Consider the following 24,045-nt stretch of genomic DNA (forward strand, 5'->3'; position numbering starts at 1 on the left):
CCCCTAATCATTTTTGTTGCCGTTTGCTGGACTCTCTCCAATTTTTCCACATCCTTCTTGTAGTGTGGGGCCAAAAACTGGACACAGTACTCCAGATGAGGCCTCACCAATGTCGAATAGAGGGGGACGATCACGTCCCTCGATCTGCTGGCAGTGCCCCTACATATACGTCCCAAAATGCCATTGGCCTTCTGGCAACAAGGGCACACTGTTGACTCATATCCAGCTTTTTGTCCACTGTCACCCCTAGCTCCTTTTCCGCAGAACTGCTGCCTAGCCATTCGGACCCTAGTCTGTAGCGGTGCATTGGATTCTTCTGTCCTAAGTTCAGGACCCTGCACTTATCCTTGTTGAACCTCATCAGATTTCTTTTGGCCCAATCCTCCAATTTGTCTAGGTCCCTCTGTATCCTATCCCTACCTGCCACCGTATCATCCGCAAATTTGCTGAGAGTGCAATCCACACCATCCTCCAGATCATTTATGAAGATATCGAACAAAACCAGCCCCAAGACCGACCCTTGGGGCACTCCACTTGATACCGGCTGCCATCCAGACATGGAGCCATTGATCACTACCCGTTGAGCCCGACAATCTAGCCAACTTTCTACCCACCTTATAATGCATTCATCCAGCCCATACTTCTTTAACTTGCTGACAAGAATACTGTGGGAGACCGTGTCAAAAGCTTTGCTAAAGTCAAGAAACAATACATCCACTGCTTTCCCTTCATCCACAGAACCGGTAATCTCATCATAGAAGGCGATTAGATTAGTCAGGCATGACCTTCCCTTGGTGAATCCATGCTGACTGTTCCTGATCACTTTCCTCTTGTGTAAGTGCTTCAGGATTGATTCCTTGTGGACCTACTCCATGATTTTTCCGGAGACTGAGGTGAGGCTGACTGGCCTGTAGTTCCCAGGATCCTCCTTCTTCCCTTTTTTAAAGATGGGCACTACATTAGCCTTTTTCCAGTCGCCCGGGACTTCCCCCGATTGCCATGAGTTTTCAAAGATAATGGCCAATGGCTCTGCAATCACAGCCGCCAATTCCTTCAGCACTCTCGGATGCAACTCGTCCGGCCCCATGGACTTGTGCATGTCCAGCTTTTCTAAATAGTCCCTAACCACCTCTATCTCCACAGAGGGCTGGCCACCTCCTCCCCATGCTGATAATCTTCCTAAAGCGAGGTGGTTTGTAGTGTGGCTACAAGTGTTTATTTTCTGTTAAAAGAAAGGACTTTAATTCCAATTCTTGAATATTCAAACAGCCGTTCCAGCTGTATCCCAATTACAACAGGCCGTATGATCTCTTCCCAAAGTAGCATGATTGGGTTATTTTTAAGTAAGCTGGTTTGCTGCTGTTTGAACGTGGAGTCGGAAATCTGGGGCTGCTCTAGAATAATTCACAGCATAAAAGTAGGTACTTGGCCAAGAGAAGAAAAGTCTCAGTGTTAGTCCCAACTGCTGTTAAGTCGCCCCTAGTGCTCTTTGTAAGGGCTTGGTGGTTTTTGGCTGAGTGCGCGTGTCATTAACAACCAGCTTTTGGCCAAAAGAAATAACATTTTCTCACCCAAAGACTTGTATGAGACCAGATGGCCCCGCGTGTCTGGAAGTAGGTCTTGGCAAACATGACGTTTTTGAAAGCAGGATTTTGCTAGGATTTATTCCTGATGACACATAGCTGCTGGTTTGAGGTAGCCAGCTCGGATTCATTTTTTCTGTGCTGTGTTATTACTCATTCAACAGACGCTACGCTTGGCCTTATGTGTGACAAAGGGAAAGAGCCTCTGAGCCAAAGAGCTGACAACATTTTTAAACGCCCGAGGACTGTTAAACAGGCAAATTTGATCAATTAATTTTTCTAAAGCGTGCCTTAAACTTCGTAAGAGCAGCGGTGCTGCTTGCTGTGATGTGAACTTTCCGAGTCCTGTAGGAGCGGGAGGCTGTGACTCTGCCCTCTAACGTCTTGCAAGACACCTTTGGGATGAGAGGGAGGGGTTTTTCATTATGGAAATTTCCCCTGCTCTTCTAGGTGAAATTGGCAATATTAAACTTCAGCTGGAAGGTTTAATAGCCTTGGATCAAAGGATGGGGTTACTTTACAAGTTCTCCAGCAGGCCCATTGTTGTTAGGGTAACGGTGTGCTAGCTGCTTTCCACGTATCTAGGAGAACGGTCCCTGCCCTGATGAGAACACAGCCTGAAAGCGAAGGAGTGGCTGAGGGCTAGGGGAGAGGAACGCCATAGATGAGCAGGTACACACGCTCACTGTAAATGCCCCTCACACCTACTGGTTGTTACTGGCTAATTGCTTGTAGGCAGCATGACAGAAGTGGGTCTAAATGAGACATTTGAATGATGGGAGAGGGGGCCTGGAGTATTAACTCAGGTAGGTCCATTCCTTGCATGGGGCAGGATGGACGAGAGCACAGAGAGTGGGAGAGGAATTGGAGTAACAAGACTGGCCTCATGGGCAAAGCCAAGGAGTGAGGAAGGTTATGCAATAACAGACAGAATCAGTTACCAGACTGTGCTTAAGAAAACTGCGCTCCAAAGTTTCACACCAGCAAGGCTTTTGGGGGAACTAGTTGCAACTCTCCTGGAGGCCATGTCTCTCTGGAGAGGAGAGGCTGTTCTTGACTTAGTCTTAAGTAATACACTGGAGTTAATTCAAGGATTAACAGTAGTCCAGTCACTAAGTAACAGTGACCACAGCAGAGATGGATCCAACATGCAAGGGGGAGGGAGGAAACCAAAAAGTGACACAGTGACTCGGAACTTTAGAAAGGGAGATTTTAATAAAACAAAAAGGACAGTCAAAAAAGGCACTAAAGTTAAAAATAAAGTAAAATCCTTAGCTGTGGCTTGGATGCTATTAAAAAACCAAAAACCAGTCATCTCAGAAGGCATGTGTGCAACTGAACAAAAAGTGAACCAGGAAATCAAAGAGTAAACCAGTAGAATTAAATGGCAGGTTCAAGAGGCTACTGATGCCAAACAAATCCTTCTACATTTGGAAGTGAACCCAAGTAAAGCTATGAAACAGGAGCATAAATTACAGTGGGCAGTGTGCCAGAGGGAAATTAGGGAGGCCAAGGTGGCTTTCAGACAGCAAGGAGCTAAATAAATGTTTCAAACATATCAGAAGCAGGAAGCCTACAAAAGAATCCGCGCAGCTGCTGGATCATTGGGGCTAAATGGAGCAATTAAGGAATCATAGAATCTCAGGGTTGGAAGGGACCCCTGAAGGTCATCTAGTCCAACCCCCTGCTCGAAGCAGGACCAATTCCCAGTTAAATCATCCCAGCCAGGGCTTTGTCAAGCCTGACCTTAAAAACCTCTAAGGAAGGAGATTCTACCACCTCCCTAGGTAACGCATTCCAGTGTTTCACCACCCTCCTAGTGAAAAAGTTTTTCCTAATATCCAATCTAAACCTCCCCCACTGCAACTTGAGACCATTACTCCTCATTCTGTCATCTGCTACCATTGAGAACAGTCTAGAGCTATCCTCTTTGGAACCCCCTTTCAGGTAGTTGAAAGCAGCTATCAAATCCCCCCTCATTCTTCTCTTCTGCAGACTAAACCGTCCCAGTTCCCTCAGCGTCTCCTCATAAGTCATGTGTTCTAGACCCCTAATCATTTTTGTTGCCCTTCGCTGGACTCTCTCCAATTTATCCACATCCTTCTTGTAGTGTGGGGCCCAAAACTGGACACAGTACTCCAGATGAGGCCTCACCAATGTTGAATAGAGGGGAACGATCACGTCCCTCGATCTGCTCGCTATGCCCCTACTTATACATCCCAAAATGCCATTGGCCTTCTTGGCAACAAGGGCACACTGCTGACTCGTATCCAGCTTCTCGTCCACTGTCACCCCTAGGTCCTTTTCTGCAGAACTGCTGCCTAGCCATTCGGTCCCTAGTCTGTAGCGGTGCATTGGATTCTTCCATCCTAAGTGCAGGACCCTGCACTTATCCTTATTGAACCTCATCAGATTTCTTTTGGCCCAATCCTCCAATTTGTCTAGGTCCTTCTGTATCCTATCCCTCCCCTCCAGCGTATCTACCACTCCTCCCAGTTTAGTATCATCCGCAAATTTGCTGAGAGTGCAATCCACACCATCCTCCAGATCATTTATGAAGATATTGAACAAAACCGGCCCCAGGACCGACCCTTGGGGCACTCCACTTGATACCGGCTGCCAACTAGACATGGAGCCATTGATCACTACCCGTTGAGCCCGACAATCTAGCCAGCTTTCTACCCACCTTATAGTGCATTCATCCAGCCTATACTTCCTTAACTTGCTGACAAGAATACTGTGGGAGACCGTGTCAAAAGCTTTGCTAAAGTCAAGAAACAATACATCCACTGCTTTCCCTTCATCCACAGAACCAGTAATCTCATCATAAAAGGCGATTAGATGAGTCAGGCATGACCTTCCCTTGGTGAATCCATGCTGGCTGTTCCTGATCACTTTCCTCTCATGCAAGTGCTTCAGGATTGATTCTTTGAGGACCTGCTCCATGATTTTTCCAGGGACTGAGGTGAGGCTTACTGGCCTGTAGTTCCCAGGATCCTCCTTCTTCCCTTTTTTAAAGATTGGCACTACATTAGCCTTTTTCCAGTCATCCGGGACTTCCCCCGTTCGCCTCGAGTTTTCAAAGATAATGGCCAATGGCTCTGCAATCACAGCCGCCAATTCCTTCAGCACTCTCAGATGCAACTCGTCCGGCCCCATGGACTTGTGCACGTCCAGCTTTTCTAAATAGTCCCTAACCGCCTCTATCTCCACAGAGGGCTGGCCATCTCTTCCCCATTTTGTGATGCCCAGCGCAGCAGTCTGGGAGCTGACCTTGTTCGTGAAAACAGAGGCAAAAAAAGCATTGAGTACATTAGCTTTTTCCACATCCTCTGTCACTAGGTTGCCTCCCTCATTCAGTAAGGGGCCCACACATTCCTTGGCTTTCTTCTTGTTGCCAACATACCTGAAAAAACCCTTCTTGTTACTCTTGACATCTCTGGCTAGCTGCAGCTCCAGGTGCGATTTGGCCCTCCTGATTTCATTCCTACATGCCCAAGCAATATTTTTATACTCTTCCCTGGTCATATGTCCAACCTTCCACTTCTTGTAAGCTTCTTTTCTATGTTTAAGATCCGCTAGGATTTCACCATTAAGCCAAGCTGGTCGCCTGCCATATTTACTATTCTTTCGACTCATCGGGATGGTTTGTCCCTGTAACCTCAACAGGGATTCCTTGAAATACAGCCAGCTCTCCTGGACTCCTTTCCCCTTCAAGTTAGTCCCCCAGGGGATCCTGGCCATCCGTTCCCTGAGGGAGTCGAAGTCTGCTTTCCTGAAGTCCAGGGTCTGTATCCTGCTGCTTACCTTTCTTCCCTGCATCAGGATCCTGAACTCAACCAACTCATGGTCACTGCCTCCCAGATTCCCATCCACTTTTGCTTCCCCCACTAATTCTACCCGGTTTGTGAGCAGCAGGTCAAGAAAAGCGCCCCCCCTAGTTGGCTCCTCTAGCACTTGCGCCAGGAAATTGTCCCCTACGCTTTCCAAAAACTTCCTGGATTGTCTATGCACCGCTGTATTGCTCTCCCAGCAGATATCAGGAAAATTAAAGTCACCCATGAGAATCGGGACATGCGATCTAGTAGCTTCCGTGAGCTGCCGGAAGAAAGCCTCATCTACCTCATCCCCCTGGTCCGGTGGTCTATAGCAGACTCCCACCACTACATCAGTCTTGTTGCACACACTTCTAAACTTAATCCAAAGGAAGGCAAAGACATTACTGGGAGATGGAATGATTTCTTTGCAGGAGTCTTCATCACAGGGGAAATTCCATCCCCAGCCTGCCGTTTTTTAATAAGGAAGATGAGGTTCTTGCAGAGGCTGAGATGTCAGAAGAAGAGAGGTCCTTGAAAAAGTAGTAGGTCCCCAGGCCAAAATGGTCCAGCCAAGGGTTCTGAAGGAGCCAAAGTATGAAGTGGCTAAATTGCTAACTAAAATCGGCCCCTGTTCCAGGGGCTCAGAGGGTAGCTAATGTTGAACCTGTATTTAAAAAAAGGCTCTAGGGCCAATCCAAGGAGTTGCAGACTCCTAATCCTTAGAGTTGTAGCTGGCAAACTAACTGAACCAATCATTAAAACCAGAATAATTAAACACCTAAAAGATCATGCTACAACAGGGCCTGACAGTACAGTTTCTGCCAAGGGGAACTGCCTCTCATGAAGCTGTTACAATTCTCTGATCAGGTCAGTAGAGTTGCGGGTAAGGGAGAACCACCTGACATAACGTACCTGGACTTTCAAAAGGCCTTCAACAAGGTGCTGCACAGCAGGGAAGCCAAGAAGCTAAGTCCCCATGGGGTGTTAGGGTTGTATTGTCCTGGTTCAGAAACTGGCCAGGAGACAGCAAACAAAAAAAGCGTAGAAGTAAATGGTCTCTTTTCACCATGGCAAAAAGTGAATAGAGGGGGTGTTATACCAATAAAATAAAAACCAGCAGGATCTTATTAAAGGGAAAAGGCAAAATGCCACATTTATTGTAAATATAATAAAGAAATATAAAACTCACACTGTCCTATCGTTACTTATTCCTTACTTATATATATATATATATTCATTCATACCAGTTCTGCATAGGGGTTTATAGTTACCAGCCTAGAGGTTGCTCGTGACAGGGTACTGGCCAGGTAACCTGTACACGAGAGTGGAGCCGAGTCCATGTCAGATGCGCATCCGATGCTCCTGAAGGGTAGTGGCAGAACTGGAGACTCAAAGTTCTCAGTCCTTAGTGTCCATTTTTATAGGAATTTCTTCCTATGCCAGTCCGTGGAATTTGCTTTGTCATATTGTTAGTCATGACTGCTCCAGGACGGCTGTCAGGTGCTCATCAGCTTTCTTCATCCTTTGAATTGGTCGGGTGGATCCCAGTTTGCCCTCCGGTGGGGTTCTCTGGTTGTCTCCACCTGGCGTCTTCTTCGGCCAATCGATGTTAAATTCCTAGGCTGGCACTTCCCTGTTTATTCAAAACCCACCATTCATTCACATACATTCCTTACTTTAATAAAAAAACACATTTCTCATTTCACCAAGTATTGTTATTTTATTTGAGACTCAGTTTCCACGATATGCATCTGAGGAAGTGAGCTGTAGCTCACGAAAGCTTATGCTCTAATAAATTGGTTAGTCTCTAAGGTGCCACAAGTCCTCCTTTTCTTTTTTCCCTGTCTCTTGACATTCCTGATCCAAACTATAGAAGGTGGGAGTCTCTATGTGACATTTCTATGAGTGCCCCAATTCGCGGTTCTTCATGGGTGTTACAAACAAACATGTCAATCTCCATTACAAAGTATCTGTTTGCAAAGTAGAGCCAATTGAACATAAAGTGAAGTTAGTTAAAAAGCATGTCAATCTCCATTACAATCAATGGAAAGCGCCAATACAGAGAAAGCAGAGTCAAATTGAGCACTTTAGTTTTACAAGCGTCAATCTTAATAACAAGTGAGAAAGTATCAATTCAGAGTCAATATGAGCAGTTTGGTTTTACAAGCGTCCCTCTTAATAACAAGTGAGAGAAAGTATCAATTTAGAGAAAGCAAAGCCAATTGAGCGGTTTGCAAGGTACGGTTTGCAAGCTTTAATACAGAATTGTAAATCAATATTGCAGATTTACAGTTATGTCAAATAGAAGAATTATAAATGCAGATTTAATAAATATTATAAATCAATATTGCAGGTTTACAATTTCTTATGAACAGAATCACAAATATTGGAATATGCCTACAGGGGCATCAGGGTTCCATATTGTATTGTTTAATATATTTATTAATTATCTAAATAAGGGGATGAGCAGCAAGGTAGCAGCATCTCCAGATGACACAAAGTTACTCAGGTCGGTCAAATCCAGACAAAATTATGAGGAACTTCAGAGGGACCTGAGCAAGTTAAGGAAAAGGGAAAACACAGAGGCAAATGAAGTTCAGCACTGATAAATGCAAGTAATGCATTTATTGGAGAGAAAAATTTAAACTACTTCTACACCTTACAGGGTTCTAAATTAGCTGTGTCCGTTCAGGAAAGGGGCCAGGATGTCACTGCAGACAACACAATGGAGAGCTCTGCATAGGTGCAAGCAGAAAAGCTAATGAGATGCTATGGTGCATAAGGAATGGGATGGGGAATAACACAGACAATACTATAATGCCTTTTAATTATTGGTGCAGCCTCAGCTGGATACTGTGTGCAGGACCGGTCACTCATCTGAAAACATATACTGAAAAATTAGAGGGGATTCAGAGAAAGGCAACAAAAGTTATTAGGGCCCTCGGAAAACTCTTAGAAAGGAGATGAATAAACGGGGACTTCACAAAAGTTCATAAAATAAAAAGAGTGTTATAGAGAAGATAGATTCTGTGTGTCTGATAATACAAGAAAAAGGGCACAGTCAATGTAATTAACAGAAAGCAAATTCAAACCGATAAAAGGAAATACTTTTTCACATAATGTGTAATTAGTCCAAGGAACTTACTGCCACCTAAGTCATTGAGGTCACAAACTTAGCAAGATTAAAAATGAGATTGTACATTTATATGGATAATAAGAATAATCAGAGTTATAGCAGTTAATACTAACCCACTTTGGAAAGGGATATTACGTCTTGTACACCAGGGCTTAAGCCGATCCCTTAACTCTTAGGCCTCAGGAGGCGAGCTAATGCGGTGCGGGGAGAGGGGAAATTATCCCAAATCTGCCTAATGTGCAGTTTCTTGCACCTTCATCTAGGGCATCTGGTTCTGGCCACTCTCAGAGACAGGAGCTGGACTGGATGGACCTCAGGTCCCACCTAGCCTGGCAGTTCCTGTGATGCTCTCCATATCTCTTTCCTTTGGTTTGGAGCTGGCGGGTTTCCCCGCTCAGTGAATATTGGGGAGGGGAGTTGTCAATGCTCAGTCCCCACTCTAGACAGTCTGTCCCAGGCTCCTACTTCATTGAGAGTGAATATTCTATCATTCCTCTGCTTCGGCAGCAGCTGAATGTCACTGAACCCAGATCTCCTCCAGGAGGGCACTGGGGCTTCCTACGCAGATCCCAGCACAGCATCAGACCCAGCCCTCGTGCCCCACCCGTTTGAGGAAAAAGCAGTAAAAGAAGCACAAAGGCTTAACAAAACTGTCTAGATTTCATCCCCAGGAAGCGTGGATCCTGGCTGTTCCTTTCCCCTCCCTTCTTATTAGGGAGATAAGGAGGTGGCTGTAGGGCGCAAGGGACTTAGCGGGTGCAGTCGGATGGGGTGCCAGCCATCCCCAGCTGGCTCAGAATGCTGCATAATAGGGACATTTTCAAAATACTCGGCTCTGCCGTTCAGCCTGTGCTGTGCAACCTTTCCCCCAGCCAGGTAATACTGCGTTGCTTTCTGCTGGGGTGCAGGGGAGCCCGTTCCCCCTCGTAAGTGCTTTGTTGTTTGCTTGTGTTGTTGTCTTGTGCACACAGCAGAGATGTGTGGTCCGGGGGCAAGAGGGGTAAGAGGGTTACGGGTGGAGCAGGGCTGGGCAGCCTGGTAATTCTCAAGGCTGAGCACATTAGAGTCCCCATATGCCTAGAGGAGAACTGACCACACTCCCGCAGCACGCTAGTGAGTTACGTGGGCTCTGTCCATGCCCAGCGCTGGCCCAGCTTGCACCTATCCACGGGTGCTCATGATATTCAGCTTTTCCCAGTGAACCAGGTTCAGTCAAGCCTAAGGCTTCAGTTTGCCAGTGGATCACTGTGGGGTGACCTAACCCACTCCCCATCCAAGAGGGCTGTGCTCCCAGCCAGGATCAGGATCGGGGCCCAGGCCCCCTTCATCCTCACCACTGTTCAGCAGCATCAGCAGATTCCTGCCATCTGGCCAACAGTAGAGAAGGGCCCTGCAGGAGGGTCTCATTCGCCCACTGAAAGCAGGGGGAGGGAAGGGCTCCCGGGTACCTTAAACAGGCACCTTTCTCCTTCAGGCCAGATGCGGCTTCTCCTTGTAGCTGCCTGGCCTGTTCTTTCCATGGCAGCTTAACTCAAAGGCTCTGGGAAGAAGGAAGGTGAACCGATCCCCTTGACATTGCAGCCCAAGCAAGCACAGAACCCCCAGCTTCAGGGCAGCCTGACCACCGGCTTTAGGGCAGCTTGACCACCAACCCAGGGGAGGCACAGCCTCCGCCGAAGGCCTTTCCCTCAGGCCTGGCTAATGCCTCTGCCTTCTCACACCCCATGAAGGGATTTAACCCCTCCCAGCTGGGCAAGGGTTGGCACAATCGGTCACAGGTATAAAGCAAATCCAAGTGGCAGTCAGACATCGCGGCGAGAGAGTGGGGTCCCCTCGTTATCCCCATATCCTGTGTGGCATGGATCATCACTGCACCTGCCTGTAACCAGAGGGGCCCCTGAGTGTGCCCCTGAGTGAGCACTAAGCAACCGAGTGCAAGTGCGTTCACCCCTGGGAACCCAGTGGGTGCCACAGAGGGGCTGGTTACTCAGAGGCACAGAGCACGTGCAGCAGCTGCCGGTGGGCGCTCAGCATCTCTGAAAATCCATGCCCAGTATCTCAAGTGGGGCACTCAGACAAAGCAGCTTCTTTTGAAAACTTGGGCCCTAAAGTCAGAGCAAATTACCCAGAGTAGGAGCGAGAAAGAGACTCCCACAACTCCTGCAAGAAGTCAGCCCACTGGCAGTGGGGGGCTCAGTGCAGGGGCCGGGGGAGTCTGACGCTCGGCATGTTCTGTGTGAATCGTGTCCCGTTTGACTGGGTGCTTTATCCCTCTTCCTCGTCCTCTGCCTCCTGCAGTTTTCTTAGATGAGGGCTCCAAGGCAGGACACTGCCACAGTTCTTCTTTGTTATTTGTCCTGCTTCCAAGGTCCACTCCAAGCCACGCCTCCCATCCAGCTCCAGGCTGGTGCTCAGAGTGTGGGGAGCTCTGGGTCAGTTTCTATACCAGCCCAGATCAACCAGCTATGACAGTGCTGTGCTGTCCTGCTGCCTTTCTGCAACCCTCGTGCAGCAGGTTGGAGGTATCACCTCACAGCCTGCTGGCAAGAGCTCACCTCGCGTTCTAGCCCGGAGCAGCCTGCCACTGCTGTGGAGCTGTGCTCCCTGCCCGGGGATCTCCTGAGGAGCCCATCTGGCAGAGAGAACGCGGGCCTAGGAAGGGACATTTCGGTCCCTCAGCCTAGGGAGTCTCCCTGGGTGGAGACAGATGCAGGCCAGAAGCCCCTCCCAGCGGCCGGGGGATTCCGTTCCTGTTCTGTTCCCTTTCGACAGGTAAATCGCACCTGGCCATCGTACAGCGAGTGAACAACGAAGGGGAAGGAGACCCGTTCTATGAGGTGATGGGGATCGTCACGCTGGAGGATGTCATTGAAGAGATCATCAAGTCCGAGATCCTGGATGAAACAGACCTTTACAGTCAGTGTCACAGACCAGATACTGTGATGAGGGGAACCAGGATAGGGGCTGAGCTAGCTAGATTAGACAGACAGCTTGCTCAGCTTGCCCAGATAAACACAGTCAGCCTGAGCAGCCAGGAATTAATTTCCTGAGGAGGGGAGTGTATCCGTCCTGTGCCGCCACTCCCCAGTGGGCCCTGCATGTCCTCTACAACACAGAGCACTTGTCAGGAGAACAACCAGCACAGCCTGAGACCCATCCTTGCGCTCTGTGATTCTTGCACCTCACCTGCAGACGCTGTGTATAAGGCGCAGTCACACTGCATGTCACTGGCCCCTCTGCCTGGCGTGGTCCCTCGGCTGCACGAGAAGGGAGCGATGTAAGCGCTGACAGACTCGGCCCGGTGCTTTCACTGCACAGACTTGCAGGTATCGAGGGAAGTTCCCGAGACGGGGGTGGATCTGGCTGGGGAACTGTCTCCTCAGGGCGGGGTGGGAGCTCCATTGCTTGGCTCTTTTAGAACTGGACTGGCCAAGGCACGAGACAACAGCCTGAAGGGAACAATCCGGCCCTGGCAGCTGGGCAGCGGGGACGGACTGGAGGGGACCAAACAGGTCTAGATCTTCCGGCTGGCCCCTGTGGGTCTGGAGGCTCCGATCTCAGCTGTGCAGACACCGTGCGGATGAGCACAGTGTAAATGTCTCAGGTGTCAGCTAGGCCAGTGTCATTTGAGGTTCAGTTGTGTTCCGAGCTGACCTTTAGCAGTATTGTCCAAGGCACGTAACCTTGCCGCTCTCCACCCCTGCAGCAGACAACCGAAAGAAGGAGAGGGCGCTGCACCAAGGCAGGAAGCCACACGACTTCTCCATCTTCAGGCTCTCAGACAGTGAGATGAAGGTGAAGATCTCCCCTCAGCTGCTGCTGGCCGTGCACCGCTTCATGGCATCAGGTACCAGCTCCCCTTTGTGCTTCGTGGACAGATGCCCAACACCCCCGAGCACAAGCGCCTGGGGGCTCCCAGGACCCTCCCCACAGCATTACCAGCTCTCCACCGCCAGGGTCTTGTGCTCCGCTGTCTCTTGGATTTCATCCACTTCCTTCCCCCCCAAGGAGGGGGTTCCCCTTTCACCTCCTTCCTGGGGACTTGAACCCATGGGGGCCACAGACTCCCCAGCTCAGGGGGTTTGGATCTGGCTCCCAGTCCTGGCCCAGAGCACCATGGGGGGATACTGTGCTGTGGAAGGCCCCATCACCTGAGTGAGATGCCAAACCAAGGCCCCCCTCTCTCCTGTCCCTGGTCCTCTGCCTGGGTGAAGTTACGATCCCCGAGCACTTTGCCAGCAGCGTCAGGGGGGACGCCAGCATCCCGGCCAGCGTCTCCTGACTGGGCGGAGCGAGCACACACGGGGGGGGGCCTGCACAGCCCTGCCCTGCTGGGCTCTCCCACGCGTAAAGGGCCTTGGGATAGGTGGAGTCCATCTCCTCTCTTCCCCCCTAGAAATCGAACCCTTCAAATCTCCCTGCCTCTCGGAGAAGATCCTGCTGAGGCTCCTCAAACGCCCCAGCGTCATCCAGGAGCTGAAGTACGACCATAAAAACAAGCGGGCCACGGAGCACTGTCTCTACCAGTGCAACCGGCCAGTGGACTACTTCGTCCTCATCCTGCAGGTGAGTCCGGGCACTGGCCCCCGCAGGCCCCTTCCCCACGTCAGGCAGCGCCAGGTGAGCCCCTGGGGCCGTTCCTCAGTGGCTCAGACCTGGTCGTTCAAAGGAAAGAGCCTTGGGTTTTCCTCCCAGGGTGGGTCCGAGGTGGTGACTCCAGTGAGGGCATGGGTCTAGGAGCTACCGCTCGTACGTGCTCATTGCCAGCTCTGACAGGCTTGCCCCGTGGTGTTTAACCTCCAGGCCTTGGTTCCTCTGTCTGTGAAATGGGCCTGCGAGTTCCCCAGCTCGCAGATGGGGGGGGAGTATGAAGAAGTGAATCTGGCAAAGTGCTTCGAGGTTACAAAGTGCTTCGAGGTGAGCTCTCCTTGCTCAGTGGTAATGATCTGGGGGATGTTTCTCATTCCCCAAGTGACCGTGCTGCCCCGCAGCTAGAAAGAGCCCAGGGGCTAAAAATTCAGGGAACCTCACTGATCCTGAGTGTCTAATGGAGTTATTGCCCTTCAGCCAGGCTCCCTGCAGGCAAACGCTGAGGAAGCTTCCCCACATTCTCCCTAACAAACAGCTCTGCCAGCGCCCCTCAATCCTGACTCACAGCCGCCCGTCACTCCAGGCCTGGGCTGCCCCCTCACACACACCCAGCTCCCCACCGGTCCCCCAGTCCTGACCCACAGCCCCCCGACACTCCAGGCCTGGACTCCCCACACCACACACACCCAGCTCCCCACAGGTCCCTCAATCCTGACTCACAGCCCCCGTCATTCCAAGCCTGTGCTCCCCCCTCACAAACACCCAGCTCCCGCAGTCCTGACTTGCAGCCCCCACCCCCACCCCGTCACTCCAGGCCTGGGTTCCCCCCACCACACACACCCAGCTCCCCACAGGTTCCTTAACCGTGGGCTGCAGCCCCCCACCCCGTCACTCCTGGACCGGGCTCCCCACACGCACAGCCCCCATGCCCATCAGAACTGACCTGGGTTTATGCTGTGGACACAGAACCAGTTGCAGCCTTGAGGACATTTTTGGCCTTTGTTGTTTCTAAGCTGTGCTCTGACCCCCCTCTGCCTACAGGACCCACCCAGCCCTGCAAGGGGTGGGGGGGCCAGGGGGCGAAGTGGGGGTGACACTGAGCACTGTTACCTCCTTGCAGGGCAAAGTGGAAGTGGAGATTGGCAAGGAAGGGCTGCGGTTTGAGAACGGAGCGTTCACCTACTATGGCGTCCCAGCCATCACGGCTGTCGTCTGCTCAGGTAAAGCCAGCGCTGGCCAGTCCTCAGCCTGGAGGGGCCGCTGGAGAACAGGCTGCAGAGAGTAACCCAGCCCTGGCCCCAGACAGCAGACAGGGCCTGGGGCAGCAGTGGTCGGGGCCAGGGGGGCAGGGTGCTGTCCCAGTTCAGTGGGGTTTTAGGCAACGTGAGGAGTCTCTCACTTGGCCCCGCAGCCAAGCACAGGCCTCGGCCGCTGGTCGGGACTTCCCTCGCGGGCTGGGAAGAGCAGGGGGGGTGGGAGCTGGCCATGTGCACGCCGACCTCGCAGCCGCGCAGTGAGACAGCCCCCGGGCCTGCACAGGGCCAGCTCTGCATGGAGGCAGGTGCGGGGTGCAGGAGCTGTGCAGCAGGCGAGCCCCTTCCAGTGAGCAGAGGCAGGCCATGCCCGGGTGTGGGGGGAAGCCCTCAGGCAAAGGGAGCGCTACTCAGGTGATTGGCAGCAGGCACGGCCTCTCCCACCCCTGTTCCCAGGGGAACGTCTCTCCTCCCTGGGGTGGCGTGGGATTGGCTCCTGTGCAATTCACTCTTTCCCACCTGTGATTTCAGATAACGATGTGCAGAAAGTGAGCAGCCTGGCCGGATCCTCCTTCCTGCGTAGGTACCTGCCACGCCCGCCCCTCTGCCACCACGCGGTGCTTGTGTGTATGGCCAGAGCAGCGTCCCCACAGCGGGCGAGCAGCAAACCCCCGGGCTCGCTCCCAACCAGTGCAGTAGCCAGGCTGGCGTGAGCCATCTGCTAGCAGAGTCTGGCTTGGCACACACACTGGGCAGAGCCATGTTCTGCTTGGCCAGAGCCTCGTCACCACACACCAAACCAAGCCAATCCCTCACCCCAGGACCAGGAGGGGGCCCAAACTGCGGAAGAAGAGCAGAGGCGGCTGGGGCTGGGAAGCAGCGAGCTGGCTAGTGGAGGAAAAGCCACTCTTCTGAGCTGCTCCACCTCTGCTGTGGCCCAGCCCCTCGCTCACTTTAGCTCCTTTTCTACTGGAAAAATCAAAGGTGGGAATTTCCAGTATTTCAAGCCTAGCTTTTCCTAAAGAAAGTGAACTGGAAGTGAGCCTGGGCCCAGAGCTTCAGGGGATGGGGAGAGCAGGCTGGGGTAAATCGGACAGGGGGCCTTAAAATCAAGGAAAAGGTTAGAAAAATTTGAGACATATGTTCAAAATAGCAGAGAAAGCGCACGTGCAACCCCAGCGGTTTCCTCTCACCCTTTCTCAGAGTGGAATGAGACGTTGTATCCCCCACCCCCCCAATTAACCCAGTTTTGAGCATTAGAAAAAAACAATTTTAATGTAAAATGGGTGACACCCCAGTCTACACAATGAGCCAGGCCCGAGTGAGCATTGGTGGGATAAGGGAACTGTTAGATGAGCAAGGGCCCAAGGCCAGAGTTGTGTACAGCTCCTAACGCACCGGGCATGGCGTATGGCTATTAGGTCAGGTTGGGAAATAATTATTTACTGCAGGATTTTTAAAGTGTTTTTACACAAATGTCATATGAACGTTTATTGTTTTACACAAAAGAAAACCTGACCATTTGTTTTTTTTAAAAGTTCCTGGTAACAATTTTCTGTTTTTCAAACCCCAAAACTTTTACCAAAAACAGAAATGTTTATCAAAAAATGTTTTGTGAGTGTTGTCAAAGAACTGGAGAAATTCTACCGGAGCTAAAGCTTTTGTGGAAAATTTTCATTTTTGTCAAAAAGCCATTTTTTGTCCCCCCCAAATATAGTTTAAATGAAAAAATGTGCACAGCTCTATTGCCCTAGTTCCACATGAGGGCCCCAGGCCTCGGCACACACCTGCCTTAGCGCCTGCAGGATTGGGCCTGTCTCTGGCCATCCACAGGGGCACTGTGGGAATGATGCTAGAGTACCAAGCGTGCAGGCATTTTGTGCCGCCTTTGGGCAGAAATCTCCCCTGCTCAGCCCAGGCGGGGCCTTTTCGGGCAAGTTTTAAATCCCTTTTGCCAAGCTCTCTGGCTGGAGGGAGGAGCTGTTTTTCACACTTTAAAGAGCTGTTCCTGCCCTGCCCTGGGCTTAGTTTTGAACATTTGGAAATGCCTCGGGCCCCGATCCTGGAGCTTTGCCATTGGCTACTATAGCAGCTGGGGCAGGACCTTATTGAGCAGGTGCAGCCGGCCATGTTGTTGTTATTATCTGTGCTGCAGAAGCACCAAGACCGTCTCAGCCCCAGAGAACTTACCGTCCAAGGCTTCAGTCGTGCAGCTGGAATGGAACGGGTAGACCCGGCCCCAGCACAGAGCCCTATCAGCTTTGGAGGGGCTCCGTACAGCTGCAGGGCACTGCCCAAACAGACTAAGACACAGTGCAGCAGGGGGACAAGGCAAACAAACAGAAGGGAGAAAATGGCAGGGACGACAGTGAGGTTTTGTATGATCCATTTAGGTCTCAGTTCACCACCTTGAGGCTGTACCGAATGTGGGTCCCACACAGATGTGGGCTCGCGTGTGAACAAAGGCCAGTCTGAAATGGCACAGGTGGTTCAATTTACCTAGCAGCTGCTCAGGCGAACGTGTGCATGCAGTCAAGTGAGAAAAACCTAGAACCTTCCCCCACCTTCGCTGCCTACAGCTACTGACCAGTTCTGGCTTCGCACTGGCCTACACTGGGAAGTTACGTCCTCACAGCTCCGTCTCTCAGGAGTGTGAAAAGTCCACACCCCTAAGAGATGCAGCTGTGCTGGCCTAATGCCCAGTGTAGACAGCATTAGGTCGAGGGAAGGATTCTTCTGTCAGCCTGGCTACCAGCTCTCGGGGAAGGGAGAGCAGTTTTAAGTGTAGCCCAGGAGAACTTTCAGCATCTAATTGGCGTGTTCCTATTATTAATCATTACTCCCCATCCAGCTCCTTTGCTGTGTACTGTGATGCCCCCGTCCTGCTGATTTTATAATCTGAGCCCCCGATTCTGAATCCTGTTCCAACAACTAAAGCCCTCTGCCTGGGCCGAGCCCAGTGGGGCCCATGGAGATCTGCCTACATAGGCCCAATTGTGGGATCGAAGCCCAGATTCGTACCCGGCCCCATTGGGGAGGGGCAGATGGGGGGGGAAGGGAGAGCGCTCATGGGGGGAAGTGGTGAACTATTCCCAGGGAGGCCAGACTGTTGGGAGTTTGTTAGGATCAGGTATTTCTTACTGGATACTCTGACTTTAATTTAAAAAGCAGTGAGGCTTGTGTTGATGATTTAAATCCTCTCCTTGGATGATCATCAGGCATTCTCCCCCCTCTCACGGCTTTCTGCGCCACATTCCACTTGGGCGATGAAATGAACAGGTTACTCTCACTTTGTGGCTCTCCAGCATTAACTTAAAGCTCCAGCCCTGCAAGCACTTAGGCACACGCACTCCCATGAGTGGGATGCACAACTCCATGCGTGTGTTGGCAGCGATGGGGGCTGCGGCTGCCATGTTTGGGCTGCAAAACCCGCAGGGAGGGGAGAATCATGAGAATTATTCCTAAGGCACCTCAATCCACCTGACTGCCCTTCCAACTTCGACAGACACCCCCTCCTCCCAGGTGTGCACCCTCAATCATGTGTGTGCTCTTAGCGCCACCTGGTGCCCCTCTCAGGGGCTGTGCATGGTTCAGCTATATATGCATGATGGCCATTTATTGACTCCAGTATTTCCCTTTTCCCATGAATATGAACCTGACCTTGTGCAATGAGACATTTATTCTCATGTGACCACACGGTGAAATTTCATCACAAGGGCATGAAATTCCACTGACATACTACTCACATCCACAACTGTAGGTCTTATGAGGGGGGACATAGGTGTTGGCCAGGCCTTGAATTTCACCCACAGAATATTTATTTTGATCATTCATTGTTTTACCTTCCCCCTCCCCCCCCTTCAAGAGTAATCCAGTGAAACACACATGTAACCTTTGTTATAGCACACCAGAGATGAGCAAGAGGCATTAGAGACAGAAATGATCTGGAAAAAGGGGTAAACAGAGAGGTGGCAAGATTTGCAGATGATACAAAATTACTAAAGAGAGTTAAGACCCAGGCAGTCTGCAAAGAGCTACAAAAGGATCTCTCAGAACTGGGTGACTGGGCAACAAAATGGCAGATGAAATTTAATGTTGATAAATGCAAAGTAATGCACATTGGAAAGCATAATTACAACTATACATATACAATAATGGGGGTCTAAGTTAGCCGTTACCACTCAAGAAAGAGATCTTGGAGTCATTGTGGATAGTTCTCTGAAAACATCCACTCGATGTGCAGCAGCACTCAAAAAAGCAAACAGAATGCTGGGAATAGTTAAGAAAGGGATAAGATAATAGGACAGAAAATGTCATGTTGCCTCTGTATAAATCCATGGTACACCCACATCTTGAGTACTGCGTGCAGATGTGGTCACCGCATCTCAAAAAAGATATACTGGAATTTGAAAAGGTTCAGAAAAGGGCAACAAAAATTATTAGGGGTATGGAACGGCTTCTGTATGAGGAGTGATTAATAAGACAGGCACTTTTCAGTTTGGAAAAGAGACAGCTAAGAGGAGATACGATTGAGGTCTATAAAATCATGACCGGTGTAGAGAAAGTACATAAGGATGTGTTGTTTACTATTTCTCATAACACAAGAACTAGGGGTCACCAAATGAAATTAATAGGCAGCATGTTTAAAACAAATAAAAAGTAGTATTTCTTCACACAATGCACAGTCAACCTGTAGAACTCCTTGCCAGAGGATGTTGTAAAGGCCAAAACCGTAACAGGGTTCAAAAAAGAACTAGATAAATTCATGGAGGATAAGTCCATCAATGGCTATTAGTCAGGATGGGCAGGGATGGTGTCCCTAGCCTCTGTTTGCCAGAATCTGGGAATGAGCAACAGGGGATGGATCACTTGAGGATTCCCTATTCTGTTCATTCCCTGTGGGGTGCCTGGCACTGGCCACTGTCAGAAGTCAGGATACTGGGCTAGATGGACCTTTGGTCTGACCCAGTAGGGCCATTCTTATGTTCTTATATTCTAAAGGTGATAGTCCCTGCCCTGACACCATACGGGCTGAGTTAGATCTGATATAACAGGTAGATGGAGAGGAGGGGGCTCACAGACCAGGGTATGAGCAATCATGCCAAGTGGTCAGAGCAAGAGTCAGTAACCAGGAAGTGGAGTCAGAGGTCAGGAATCAGAACTGAGAGTCAGAACCTGGTTACCTGGAGCAAAGCAAGACTGGGAACAAGTAGACACAAGAGCTATCACAGCCATGGGAAAATGCTTTGAGCAGCCACAGAATTGCTGCTGGGCTTAAAACCAGTCTGCCACTCACCCTCACCAAACAGTGTAGCCAATCAGGCAGCCGATACAGGCCAGCTGTGCTTGTTAGCTTGCCCATCAGCTGGCCCTGATTCCTGACTGGTGGTGTCACATGAAGACTTGAGGTGGGTGTTTTTGAAAGTGCTGCATTGTATTAGTGCATCTTGCAATCCTTGATTTTCGCTAGGTTTGTCATTCCAAGGGTGAGGTGAGTGGGGTTACTGCTGTGAGGAGTGTGAACAAGGTGGGTTTGCAAAAAGAAAAGGAGTACTTGTGGCACCTTAGAGACTAACCAATTTATTTGAGCATGAGCTTTCGTGAGCTACAGCTCACTTCATCAGATGCATACCGTGGAAACTGCAGAAGACATTATATACACACAGAGACCATGAAACAATACCTCCTCACACCCCACTGTCCTGATGGTAATAGCTTATCTAAAGTGATCATCAAGTTGAGCAGGTATTGTTTCATGGTCTCTGTGTGTATATAATGTCTTCTGCAGTTTCCACGGTATGCGTCTGATGAAGTGAGCTGTAGCTCACGAAAGCTCATGCTCTAATAAATTGGTTAGTCTCTAAGGTGCCACAAGTACTCCTTTTCTTTTTGCGAATACAGACTAACATGGCTGTTACTCTGAAAGGTGTGTTTGGAAAAGGGAGGCGACCAGGTGGCAAACTTTCCAGCTTTTTATCTTCAAGGCACTTTACAAACAAACATTCATCAGTCACAGCAGAATGAGAAACCTGATAGTTCCTACAGCAATGTTAACATGGCCCCTTGCATGTGCATATACAGACAGACTTGTCCCTGGAGAGCGAGTGTCATGTACTGGTTAGAGCAGGGGTCTGGCAGTCAGGACGCCTGAGTTCTGTTAGTGGTTTGGGGAAAGGAGTGTGATGCAGTGGTGAGAACCAGGGGGCTGAGAGTCAGGACGTCTGGGCTGGAGCCCTGACTCTGGGAGCAGTGCTGCCTGGCAGTTAGAGCAGTGAACAGGGAGCCAGAAGACACCTACTGCCTTGTTTGTAACCTTAAGTAAATCACTTACGTTCGTTGTGCCCGTTTCCAGCGTACGGCTGCTGCCGTGACCAGTTAGTCAGTGTTTCTGAACAGCTGTGAGCCCTAGGTTAAAAGCAAAGCGTGGCTAGTAGCGGAGACGTAATGCCTGACACAGAGAGCGGCTCCACGCGGTTAGTGACCAGCTGCAGGAGGTTGCGGCTGGGGCCTTGAACCCAGCTGATAAGGAACCAACAGGAAACGCTGGCCTAGGAATTGCCGTGGGGGGGGGGGGGGGGAACTGTAAAGAAAAGGTGAAGCGATTCCCTTTCTCTGCAGCGATAGCTCATTTGCCCTGAATACGGCTTCCCTGCCTGATCCAGGCCAGGAGGGCAGGTTCATGCTCAGCAGTGCACAGAGTTCAAAACAACACTCAGCCTCTTGAGGAAGGAACAGCCAGCCCTGCCCATCTCTGTGCAGCCTTGGGCACAGCGCTGCAGAAACAGCCTTGGCAGGGTATGACTTTGGGGAGTTTCTGTGAGCAGCTCCATGCAGGGCCCCTGCACGTATCCCCCACTGCTTCCGTGCACAGAGCTGCCTGCAGAATCAGGGTCTGAATCCTCAAGTACTTCCCTCATTAAGTCGCTCCTGATGCAGGATCTGTTTTGTTTCTTCAGGGAGATGTTACGTTAGTGTAACTGTGTGTCTGTACAGCACGCCCCCCACCCCTCGTCCATGGCTCTGCTACATCAGGACATGGAGAAAGAAACCCATCCTCTTGATACATGTACACACAGGGCCAGATCCATGGCTGGTGTAAACTGGAGCCGCTCCATTGCAGTCAAAGTGTCTATGCTGGCTTGCACCAGCTGGCTCGTTAGCTGACCTCTGTCATGTTTGAATCCATTAGATCTGTGACCTTAGAAAGCGACTCTCTTCTGTTCTTTAGGCCTTTTGTCTTCATGGGGAGGCTTTGCCTGTTAACACGAATGTGGTTATCCTGGTGCAGTTCGTGAACTCTTGTCCTCCCTTGGCTTCTGTGATGGTCTTCTCCCGGTTATCCTCCTACCTCACTAATGGCCCCTTCAGCAGATCCTCTTCATCTGCCCTCCAGCTTTCTGTGGGGGCTCCATAGGGCTCTGTCCTTGATACCCTCCACCTTGTCTCTGGGTAATCTCATCCACAACACAACTTCAATGACCACTGCTACACTAACGACTCACAGCTCTACCTCTGTGCTCCAGCCTTGGGTTCTCCAGACTAGTTCCTCGGCCTGTCTCTGATGTTTCCTCACGGATGTCTGCTCAAGCCATCAGCTCAAGTTCAACGTGGCTAAAACAGAGTCCCAACCGCCTTCCCTGCTAGCTCTTGTCTTGATCACTGTCGCCAACACAGCCATCCTGCCAGGTCCATAACCTGGGTATCAGAGCTCTCCCCAGGTCCTCACACCCAGGCTATGTCTCAATCTCGCAGATTCTTTCTGCAGAACGTCTCTAAGACACGGCCTTCCCCATCCACCCACACAGCTAAAACGCTTACCATCTTGTATCTCAGTTACTGCAACATCCTTCTCTCTGGTCTTGGCAAATGCAATCTTGCCCTGCTCAGATCCATTCGGTGTGCTGCTCAAAAGCTGGTTCTCCTAGCCTGCGGCTCTGACCACATCACCCTGTCTGCATCCCATCACCAGCTCGCTTGTCTCTGTGCATTAGACAGCAGCTGCTTGTCTTCACTTTCAAGGCCCTTTGTGGCCTCTCCCCACCTTATCTAATCTCTCTCCTTCACTGCTGAGAGTTGACTTCTGCCTCCCATCAGCCCATGATGCCAGCTGCCAGCACCCACGTGCTTTCATCCAGGCTGCCCCTCACCTGTGGGAGGGGCTCCCTGTGTCACGGAGTCCCTGGGCGATGCTCTGGAACTGCTCCCCATGAAGCCAGTCAGGACCCTGGGGTAGTCGCCTTTCTGTGAGCAGCCTGTCTTAGAATAGAATAGAATAGAATAGAATATCAGGGTTAGAAGGGACCCCAGAAGGTCATCTAGTCCAACCCCCTGCTCGAAGCAGGACCAATTCCCAGTTAAATCATCCCAGCCAGGGCTTTGTCAAGCCTGACCTTAAAAACCTCTAAGGAAGGAGATTCTACCACCTCCCTAGGTAACGCATTCCAGTGTTTCACCACCCTCTTAGTGAAAAAGTTTTTCCTAATATCCAATCTAAACCTCCCCCCCTGCAACTTGAGACCATTACTCCTCGTTCTGTCATCTGCTACCATTGAGAACAGTCTAGAGCCATCCTCTTTGGAACCCCCTTTCAGGTAGTTGAAAGCAGCTATCAAATCCCCCCTCATTCTTCTCTTCTGCAGGCTAAACAATCCCAGCTCCCTCAGCCTCTCCTCATAACTCATGTGTTCCAGTCCCCTAATCATTTTTGTTGCCCTTCGCTGGACTCTCTCCAATTTATCCACATCCTTCTTGAAGTGTGGGGCCCAAAACTGGACACAGTACTCCAGATGAGGCCTCACCAATGTCGAATAGAGGGGAACGATCACGTCCCTCGATCTGCTCGCTATGCCCCTACTTATACATCCCAAAATGCCATTGGCCTTCTTGGCAACAAGGGCACACTGCTGACTCATATCCAGCTTCTCGTCCACTGTCACCCCTAGGTCCTTTTCCGCAGAACTGCTGCCTAGCCATTCGGTCCCTAGTCTGTAGCTGTGCATTGGGTTCTTCCGTCCTAAGTGCAGGACCCTGCACTTAGCCTTATTGAACCTCATCAAATCTGATGAGGTCTTCAGGACACACAGCTCACACAGCTTCCACCTTCCTGGGTCTGACCTCGGAGCATTCAGCATCCTCTGCCCCTCCGTGTGCTTCCCCCCAGCGAGTCCGCTCAGGTGGGGCTCCTGGGAAGCCAGAGGGTCCTGCACCCCAACTTCGCAGTCAGACGTGACTCTCAGCCAGCCAGTAAAATAGAAGGTTTATTAGATGACAGGAACATGGTCTAAAACAGAGCTTGCAAGTGCAGAGAACGGGACCCCTCAGCTGGGTCCATTTTGGGGGGCAGTGAGCCAGACAGCCACGTCTGCACTTCACTCCATGTCCCAGCCAGCCCAAAACTGAAAACCCCCTCCAGCCCCTCCTCCTCTGGGCTTTGTTCCTTTCCCGGGCCAGGTGGTCACCTGATTCCTTTGTTCTCTAACCCTTCAGCTCTCACCTTGCAGGGGGGAAGGGCCCAGGCCATCAGTTGCCAGGAAACAGGGTGTCGGCCATTCTCTGTGTCCAGACTCCTGCACACACCTGCCCTCTAGGGCTCTGCAATGATCATACACCCTTACTCCACCCCCTAGATACTTAAGAACTGCCTAGGGGAAACTGAGGCACCCCCA

The 24,045-nt window shown here is 50.7% G+C and overlaps 1 protein-coding gene across 1 annotated transcript in view; it reads left to right on the forward strand.

Annotated features, from left to right (window-relative positions):
• CNNM1 (cyclin and CBS domain divalent metal cation transport mediator 1) overlaps nt 1–24,045 on the forward strand; it is a gene marked incomplete at its 5' end in the record, with an annotated part of 61,242 nt that overhangs the window by 24,761 nt on the left and 12,436 nt on the right. The window contains 5 exons of the mRNA XM_084633183.1: nt 11,310–11,453; nt 12,244–12,384; nt 12,934–13,103; nt 14,248–14,347; nt 14,912–14,959. Coding sequence (XP_084489309.1) covers nt 11,310–11,453; nt 12,244–12,384; nt 12,934–13,103; nt 14,248–14,347; nt 14,912–14,959 — 603 coding nt within the window. The remainder of the gene's footprint in view (nt 1–11,309; nt 11,454–12,243; nt 12,385–12,933; nt 13,104–14,247; nt 14,348–14,911; nt 14,960–24,045) is intronic.

The sequence above is a fragment of the Lepidochelys olivacea genome (assembly GCF_965140295.1).
Source record: "Lepidochelys olivacea isolate rLepOli2 genome assembly, chromosome: 7".
NCBI lineage: Eukaryota > Metazoa > Chordata > Testudines > Cheloniidae > Lepidochelys > Lepidochelys olivacea.